Raw genomic sequence first — 10,000 nt, 5'->3', positions numbered from 1 at the left:
GTCACCCGTTTCACACCCAGCCACGGCCGAGTCCTTTCAGTGCAGCGACCATCACCAGGAATGCAAATATGTTGCCACTGCAGCCTGTGTGTGTGACTGTGTGTGTGTGTGTGTGTGTGTGTGTGTGTGTGTGCACGCTCGTTGTGCGCGCACGCTCTTGTGCCTCGTTAAAAAAAAAAGAATCCAGCAAACAGCTGGATTCTTATAAAGTAGTCCATTGAAGTAGATAGGGACAACACTTATTGTCGAGGTAAGCACAACATTTTAGATCCATTTTAGAGAGTTTAAAACTATCAATTCCAGTGGAGTTTGATGCTAGCAGTTAGCGCATAGCAATGACATATGGTACTTTTTTGCCTTTAATATTCATGAAAGGCAGAGTGACATGGTTTGTTTTTTGCCTTGAAAACAATGAAAGGCATACAATGTTGCTATATTCAGTGTTTCTAAAAAGGACTCAAGTTTCAAACAAAGACATTTGTACTGACTTAAAAAGTGTTTTTTTCGTTCTAAAACAGTTTCACACTAAGACTATTGTGGCCAATCTTTCCTATATATATTTTTTAAAATCTTTCCTTTTTTTTTTCATCTTCTCCATTCATTGCACTGACCCAAGTTTATATATTTGTAGGCCAAAGACATTTTGTAATGTTCAAGGTTTCTTTATTACATCTTGTGTACATGAGAGTAAATATTATATATATATATATATATATATATATATATATATATATATATATATATATATATATATATATTATATATATATATATATATATATATATATATATATATATATATATATATATATATATATATATATATATATATATATATATATATATACGCACCGTATATCTAGGTGTACCCTGGGATATCTTGGCTAAGCCAGGTGTACCTTGGCACCAAAAAGGTTGACAAACACTGCAGTACAGTACAGTACAGTCCCTGTCACTGCTGCGTCCTATAGGTGGTCATGTGGAAAGATGATGTGTCATTTTGATCTCTGTTCAAATATTTAAGGTAAAAAATATCACGTGATTCCAAAGATAACAATGTGTGCTTGTTTGGGTTTTCTGAGTGTAGAGTAGTGTTGTTTAGGCCTATTAACCACTTAAATACGTTGTTGAGTGGAGTCCCTCAGGGCTTATGCTAGTGTATTTTCTGTGTTCGCTTTACATTAAATATCTTTGCTGAAAGTAGCCGATCTACATGCTCATAGATCTGCTATTTTCTCCAAACGTTTTCCCCAGCATACGGATGCTGGGGTTTAAGTGGTTGAAGGTTTATTAACATTGTTGTGTGTTGTGTTGTTTATTGTGTTGTTTTCTGTGTTGTTCATTGCGTTCTGTAGTATTGTGTTGACGTACTTGTTAGCCAGGCTGTCGGGCAGGGGGTAGACGGCTCTCTTCCAGGTCTCGGCAGGGAAGAAGACGGACGGCTGGGACACGGCCCCCCCACAGCGGGGGTCCGCTGGGAGACACTGGGGAACCAGGTACTTCCACGTCACCCCGAAATCCACCGAGTACTGGACATGAACCTGACGCTCTGCTGGTCGCTCTGGAGTACTGCACCCTACTGCGATCTGTACACACACACAATACATAATGATACACTGAGTACTGGACAAGAATTTGACACTCTGCTGGTCGCTCTGGAGTACTGCACACTACTGAGATCTACACACCTAGATTATGCAACTTATGCAATTTATCAATTTTCAATTAATAAAAAAAAATGTATTCTTTTTCCAAACATTTTTTTTTTGGTGGGGGGGGGGGGGGTTTAGTCAAAGTTACAGGTACGGTGTGTGCGATATGAAATGTGAGCTTACCATATTCACAGTAATCCTTAATCATATTCCATCATATTCAAGGGCTTTCGGAGAGAAATGAGACAGACTCCAGTCACTTTAGAGCACTGCAGGGGGGAGGTGTGTGTTTGTGTCCAGCTGATGCTCGTTGACGCTCGTTAATGTCAAGGCAATTCTGTTTCTGCACTGTCAAATAGGTCTACATCTATTCTAAGATAGCATCAAAGCCAAAGCTTTTTATTTACAAGCGACCCTCAATGGCTTACAGATATTTTGTTAAAGCTGGAGGAGTGACACATGCTTAATTGTTTTGACCTACTTTTGTACAATGTAGCCTAATTAATTATTGGAAGCAGCTGTATTCCTGAATATTTGGGGACAATCCTCCACTCTAACCTGACTCCGCCAGATGGAAGAAGCTTGCGTCACACATTTGTTTCACAGCCTAACTTCTGCGTTTTTACAAGCTACTTGGCAGGTGATTGGATGGGACTGTCTGTCTATTACCGTCTATCAACCAATCATATTGACTTGTCTACATGACGTATAGTAGCTGCGCCAGCAGTAGTTATTTTGTATACTATACATGATGAATCGTGAAAGGACTACAACGCAATAAGCGCTTCTCGATGGCGTCACATCCGGTCTCGCCAAGATCCCGCCCATAGCAGCCGCTGATTGGTTCGTACACGCCGCGGTAGTCTACTCTCTGAGGGATCCCAGATAGAGGCTAGATAGAGGTATTGTGAACCCGTGAAACTCAATACCGCCCCCATCTGGTGGAGTCAGGTTACCTCCACTCTGGTCTGGTAGGAAATGTATTCTTACTACTGTAGATCTGCCATGCTGCATTATCATGCACTAGAGTTTCGGGGGGCTACGCCCCCCTCAACCCCAGCCGCGCACGGGGCCCAGCGTGGGTGCGTGTATATTGGGGTACCCAAATCGCCGGAGTAAAAGTGTCCAAAAGGAAAAAAAAAAAAAAAAAAAAAATTGGAAAAAATGTTAATATTGATTGTTACTTTGGTGGTCCGCGGACCCCCTGGTGGTCCGCCGACCCCTGTGAGTGTTGGGACCCCCGGGGACCCCCCTGGAACATGGCGGACCCCTTCGGCAGTTTTTGTTTTTTTCATGCACGGTTTGCTTGTTTCTGTCGCTTGTTTTTTAAAACCTGGCAGCAAACTTGGCAACCCGACTGACATCACTGACCTATCCTTGGTATTTGTACTTCCGGGTTGCATAATGATGACATCACTGTCGAGTCCTTTGGTGTCATGAACCTAGGCAGGTTTGTTTACCAGATTACCCTGGGCAGCGTGCTGTGCTGTGGCCGTCGCTGTTTGTTTTTGTGTTTGGGATGAACATGGCACGTGAAGGACGGACATATTGTGATCGAGACATAAGTGAAGTGAAAGTAACGGCCTGGGTGGAACAAAGGAGGTACGTAAGAAGGGGGGGGGGGGGTTGAAGCAAAGGAGCTGTGTGTGTGGTGTTGTGGAGGAGATGGGCAGAGTGCAATGGCGGCCGCTCGTGTTGTTTCGGCGAAACCCGTCGCCGTTCGGTGTCGGTGGTGTGCACGGTAAACGGTACGAAGCTGCCTCCCCTTCCGTTTTGTCCGACATTTGGTGAGTAGAATTAATTATGTTGCGCGGTGGAAAAGGTGTAGTGAGCAATGAGATGTCCCCTACGCGACGCGTAAATTCAGCGCGGCCGCCGTGGCGAGTCAGTGGGCGACATGTGGTCTGGCGGTGCGTTGTTTAGTCGATAACAGAGCTGTGGGGTGTCCTCACCGAGGGTGCGGAAGTCGGTCGCCATTTATATAGTTAGATAGTACATAATTGCCTCAGTTATCAAACTGCAAGATTTTGTCTGAAGAAAAAATATGAATTCCAATTTTAGTTTTACTGCCGTTATTCTGTGAAACAACGTTTTGAAAACGAAATCGTACAGCCTTCAGGTCTATGTCAGCTTGTCAACTTCAGGCAACTTTAGGTTGGGGAAAAGTGCATTTGCACTAAAAATGTAATGAAAAATGTATATTAATATCAACCATTTAACTGTATTGACTGGTTACAAATTTCTTAACAGTTTCCAGTTAAACGATTAACCATGAACATTTGATTAATTTTCTTTGCTTACATAGGCCTGTGGCCCCCGACCTCAATTCATTTAACAATTTTGGCCCCCTGTCTAATCTAGTTGAATACCCCTGGGTAAGCACGGGTCTGCCAGAACCGAAAACCCGAGACCCGAACAGAGAACCGAGAGGGGTTTTATTAATAGATTATGTCATGTTGTAGTTTTATTAATATATATTTACCTTGAACTGCATTACCCAGCCTTTGTCAGGGATGATGTCATGAGTGACCGCGTAGACTTCCCGCCCGTCGTCACTCCCACAAACCATCACTCCATCTGGAGAGCTGCAAAACCTCTGGATAACGCAGTCCTCTGAAAACAGCCAATGAGCGCTCACTGCACAGACAGACAGGCAGGCAGACAGACAGACAGACAGACAGACAGACAGACAGACAGACAGAATGTGGAAAGTTATAAATTGTGAATACCTACACGATAATGTAATGATACATGTAAAATAAAAGGTTTCCACCCAGTCACACTGCTTAATAATACGTCGATTGACAGACCCAGCGGCCAATCACACGGGGGTACCTATGGGCGTTTCCTCTGGCTCGCTGTCCGGCCCCCTGCCGGAGGCGGTTCCGTCGGCCGGCGTCCTCTCGTGGTTGGGTAAGGCCACGCCCCCAAACGTGTCGGAGATGTGAGCGCGCGCGTCCGAGCCGGAGATGAGCACGTTGTCCAGCGCCCAATCGCTGTGGTCGCCGCCGTCGTGCTGAGGCTGCCACCAGCGCACGCGCACTCCCTCCTGGCGAGCAGCAGGGGGCAGCAACACATTCACGAACCTGCCGACGTAGACATGACGTTATAGGACCAGGTGTCAAGCATTCGCTCTTGGATATGAAGCCAATACGGAAGTCATGAAAACACTGTTCATTCATTAATGGCCCAGAAGGGGTCGCTGATTCCCCTACTCCGTTTATGTAGGCTTTAATTCATTAATTTATTGTTTTTCCTGATAATAGGCGGTACTGTCTAGCTGCCTGGTCTCGGACCTTTTGCTCTTCCCTGAACACACCTGTGGATTATACCAGGGACAAAATGACTTAGACTTAGCTCTTCCTTGGACCCACCTGTGGATTACACCAGGTACAAGTGCCTTTTTTCCCCTTTTTATCTCCCCTCTTTTTCTTTGCTGTTCCTCATGGAACTACTTGCGGATTATACCAGGGTCAGTCTATCTTATGTGGATTATGAGGTCAGCACGCACTGACATTTTGCACCTTAATCCCATGTATACAACGCACTGACTTTTGTCTTTAATTGTGCTCTTTTTTTTCTCTAAGCACAAACTAACGTCCATAAGTATATCATGCACAGTATACATTGCTGCTATGCTCACACACCTTTTTCATATCTTATCTCAGGTACTAGTGTAAATATGTGGATACTTGTTTGGCTTTTTTGTTCTCTTGTTTGACCTCACAGCAGTGTGTCATATATTGGTATAGTCATTGTGTGTAGATTGCATAGGTGTTTATTACCCAGGTTTAGTGTACAGATCGTAGAAGATCTCGGTCAGCAGGATCCAGTGGATTCCTCCGTTGAGACTGTACTCCAGCAGAACTCCCTGGTTACGGTTGCTAGGGGCGACCATGCATCCGTACATGAAGTAGAACTGGACAAACTCAGCGCTGGTCAAGTTTAAGTCCACGGTGACCAGCTGTCTACTGCAACTCTAATGGACACCCATACAAAACACCAACACACACACGCGGGCACACACACACACACACACACACACACACACACACACACACACACACACACACACACACACACACACACACACACACACACACACACACACACAAAGGTCAGATTGAGATCTTCTGTGACCAGCTGACGACTACAACTCTATGCATGAATGAATGATAGGATGTTTTGAATGTTTACCCCGCTGAAGTGCAGCGCCGCCCCGGAGGCCACTGCTCCACACACACTGGAGAGCTTCCCTCCGGTCAGGAGATTCCAGTGAGAGAGAGATGGAGCTCTGCTGAAACTGTCCTTCAGCTGGGAGGGCAGAGGAGCCACCGCTTCATCACAATACTCGCCTCCCCACTCTGGATCACACCTGGAAGATACCAGATCAAACATCAACTATTTAACTAAGCCCTGACCCCAACCCTATAACCTTAACCCCCAACCTTAACCAGTGGTGTAAAGTAACTAAGTACATTTACTCACATACTGTACTTAAGTACAATTGTGAGGTATTTTTTACTTTACTGGAGTATTACCAATGTTCAGTACTTTTACTTCTACTCCACTACATCTCAAAGGCAAATATTGTACTTTTACTCCACTGCAATTATTTGAAAACTTTAGTTACTAGTTACTTTGTAGATTTTGATCATTATTACAACAAGCTCACAATGCGATGCAACGCATTGTGAGCTTGTAGATCTGCTATTTTCAAAAGATTGTTATACATTTTATACATTTGAAAACTTGTGAAACTTGCCTTTGCCTTTGTTTCAACAAAAAAATGGCAAACATTAGCAAAAGTAGCCCAAAATGTTGATGTCCTCACAATTATATAGTAATATAAACATGTGTGTGCGTGTGTGCGTGCATGTGTGTGTGCGTGCATGTGTGTATGTGTGTGTGTGTGTGTGTGTGTGTGTGCGTGCGTGCGTGCGTGCGTGCGTGCGTGCGTGCGTGCGTGCGTGCGTGCGTGCGTGCGTGCGTGCGTGTGTGTGTGTGTGTGTACGTACACACAGGAGCTCTGTTGACAGCGTCCGTGTCCAGAGCACATGTCTGGACATCCATCTCCTACATACAGGTTGTCCAGAGCCCATGTCTGCTGCTTGTCAAACGGTGCCTGTTGGTACCACCTGAACCTGGTGGCCGGAGACCTGCACAAACACACACACACATGAATACAATAAATACATGACATGAACTGTAATCAGTGGTGTAAAGTAACTAAGTACATGTACTCAAGTGCCATACTTAAGTAAAATGTTGAGGTATTTTTTACTTTACTGATTATTATTACAAAACCACTCCAGCACTATACACATTTCGGCCATTTGAAAATAGATAGACGCTCGACAAAGCTCGACATACCATGCATGGGTGCATGCTGTGCTCGCGTACAGTACCTTGCATATGAAGGGATGGGCAGGGTGACACGCCCCCACTTGTTGTACGTGTCGCTCAGCAGCACCCTCTGCAGGGTGTAGGAGGAACAGTCTGGACTGGTGGGCAGGCAGTCTCTGACCAGAGGAAGCCACGTTAGACCCAGATCCAACGAATACTCCAACTCTATAGCTGTAACATAGATGCCACGTTAGACCCACTTGCTCTTAGCCTATAACTCCTGTCCTGTGTGTCTTTCTGACTGGCTGCTGCTGCTGTTGCTGCTGTGACTCCTGAATCTCTGCATGGGGGTTAAATGGTGCTCTTTGACTGCCAGAAATAAAACATTGTTTGCGAAGCCACTGCCAGCTATTTTTCGTTTTCCTTACCTTTTCAACTAGTCACAGAATATTTATCTCCAGTATGATCCATCCCCCGATCGTTGCTAAACACGGAGGGTTTCTCTGTGCTTCCGCGGAGAAAAAGAATATTCATCACAACACACTGTTCGCCTGTTATAGGCCGTTGAATATAATATGTAATATATAATAATATAATAATAACGTGATCACAACAAACCCAGCCCCGTCCGATCTAATGTTAAAGGATTTAGAAAGATACATTATTCTCGGCTTTCTATTTTTTTCCTGCGTTTTTGGAACAAGCTATATTCAACAGCCAATAACTAAAGAACGGAGGGTGACACGCTTTTCCCCCCGATGGAAGCAGAGACACTCCTCCGTCTTTTGCGACACTCTGTGTGTCGATCGTCCTGGGTTGAAATATTCTTGAAAGGTTAGTAAAAATACTAAAAAACGCTGCCAGTGGCTGATTTATTTATTTACTGTTGCAGTGAATGAGTTAAGAGGAGTACAGTAATTGGTAACTTACAGTAACAGGAGTTGGTGACGGAGCAGGAGGCGGAGAAGTCAAACTGGATGAAGGCGTCGGCTCCCAGGGAGATGTCGGTGGTGACGGCGTAGCGCGTGTTGGACTTCTCGATGAAGGCGAAGGCCGGGCCGTCGGAGCCGCACACCGGCATGCGGGTCCCGCCGGGGTGCAGCAGCCACGAGCGGCCGTCTATGGAGGAGAAGTCGTCCTCTAGGGGACCCCACCCACTGGCACTGCCTCCCACCACCACCTGTAAACAATAGGACAATATACCAGGGTTATTAGAGTAAATATACATACTACCTATTAGCAGTGGCTCTCAAATATTTTCATGTCAAGGACCCCCAAAATGATATGTATTTGGCCGCGGACCCCCATCTCAAAATATTGTGTTCCAGGGACCCCCAGAAGCAAAGATTTGAGCTACAAAGGTTCGCTTTAAAAAAATATATATATATTCAGGTTTGCACAAATTTTCACGATTTTTCAAAAATAGCAGATCTACAAGCTCATAATGCGGCACTCGGTGCCCATGCGCGTCAATCCCGGGGGGGACGGGGGGGTTTTGTCCCCCCCCAGCTTCAGATTGGACCCCCCCAGACCCCCCCAAGTAATTTAGGATAATTAAAAAATACTTTTTAGATTTAAGTTAATAGAATCCGAACCCGCTTTTGAAATCATGACATGCACTAATAAAAACTAATTTATCCCCCCCCCCCCCCGTGTAAATCCCAAAATGGTTTGGTCAGCAGTCCGCATTCCTCCTCATTGCACGTTACGAGTGTGTTTTTTTTTTTCAAAACACACTCGCCCCTATTTCTTTTCGCCGGCCGAGGCCGCTGGATATACCCGGGGCGAGTGTGTTTTGGGGCGATCGGCCTGCCGCAGCATGCAACATCCAACATGTGGTTTTTCACCGGTTTGTTTACAAGTCGAATTTGGGAAAAGAGCTCAACAACACAACGAGAGGATACAAGAGCTATCTGTGCTAGTTGCAAAGTGTGCCGATTTAAGCAAGTATTTTAAAACGGTGAAAGCTACCGAGGAAAAAGAAACAGAGAGTGATACCGTCCCCCGCCGACTCAAACTAACGACCACGGGAATTTATCATCACATCCAAGGATTCGTAGTGTATATATACACTACAAATTAATTATAAACAAACAACCTCCTGGTGCTTCCAAGTTGGGGGGTAGTTTTACCAAAACCAAAGGTATTGAAGAGGAGGATTTGGAGAATGTTACGGTCATCAGAGATCAAAGGATTTAGCAGCTGCCAATGAAGTGCGGCTGCATCAGTGATGAGTAAGTTTACTAAGTTAATATAAAGCAAACTTCATGTTCTGAACAAAACTCACACGTCTCTGTGCCAAACCTTCTATTCGTTATACTTTACAGTAGCTGTTGATAATCGTAGATGGTTGATGATGCTCAATTCCTCTGCTCTGCTCATTATTTGAAACAGCCAGTGGTGGGTAAAATAAAATTTATATTACTCCTACTTGGCAGTTGGCTCGACGCCTGTGTTTTGCCTTGAGGTGATCAGGGCTACTCATCCCCAAGTCATTTAGAATAATAAAAAATGAATGTTAAAATAGTATTTTGATATTAAATCCCGCACAAGCAGAGCAATGTCCCGAAAAAAAGATTTTTATTTGATAATAAATCAGTAAAATCAGGCAAAAATAAGAATTAAATAACATAACCCTACCCTAACCCTAATCTTAACCCTAAAACCGAAATAAAGAAACCAAAAACTGAAAAAAAAAACCAAACCCAATCCGCCCAGAACCGCGCAAAAACGAACCCAATCCGCCCAGAACCGCGCAAAAAAATCGTGCGCGCGCGCGGGGGAGGTCCTCATGCACGCTGCGCGCGCGTGCATGAGGACCGTGTGGACCCCCCCCCAGCCTCGAGACAGATTGACGCCATTGTCGGTGCCGCGCTATGAGCTTGTAGATCTGCTATTTTTGAATAGCCAAAGTATGAAAGGTTAAAGTGGTTAGTATTATTGTGACGCTATATTAACACATTTTTGCTGGGGATCCCCTGGAACCGACCCAAGGACCCCTGG

The 10,000-nt window shown here is 44.7% G+C and overlaps 1 protein-coding gene across 1 annotated transcript in view; it reads right to left on the bottom strand.

Moving 5' to 3' along the window:
- Positions 1-10,000, bottom strand: part of reln (reelin) — a gene marked incomplete at its 5' end in the record, with an annotated part of 178,783 nt that overhangs the window by 19,933 nt on the left and 148,850 nt on the right. The window contains 8 exons of the mRNA XM_084060861.1: positions 1,371-1,585; positions 4,134-4,288; positions 4,487-4,737; positions 5,437-5,630; positions 5,849-6,026; positions 6,670-6,810; positions 7,060-7,228; positions 7,928-8,177. Of these exons, the coding sequence (XP_083916987.1) occupies positions 1,371-1,585; positions 4,134-4,288; positions 4,487-4,737; positions 5,437-5,630; positions 5,849-6,026; positions 6,670-6,810; positions 7,060-7,228; positions 7,928-8,177 (1,553 nt within the window). The remainder of the gene's footprint in view (positions 1-1,370; positions 1,586-4,133; positions 4,289-4,486; positions 4,738-5,436; positions 5,631-5,848; positions 6,027-6,669; positions 6,811-7,059; positions 7,229-7,927; positions 8,178-10,000) is intronic.

This window comes from Gymnoscopelus microlampas (genome assembly GCF_963454915.1).
Source record: "Gymnoscopelus microlampas genome assembly, chromosome: 6".
NCBI lineage: Eukaryota > Metazoa > Chordata > Actinopteri > Myctophiformes > Myctophidae > Gymnoscopelus > Gymnoscopelus microlampas.
The sequence above is the reverse complement of the archived record's forward strand: the minus strand, read 5'-3'. Positions and strand labels throughout refer to the sequence as shown.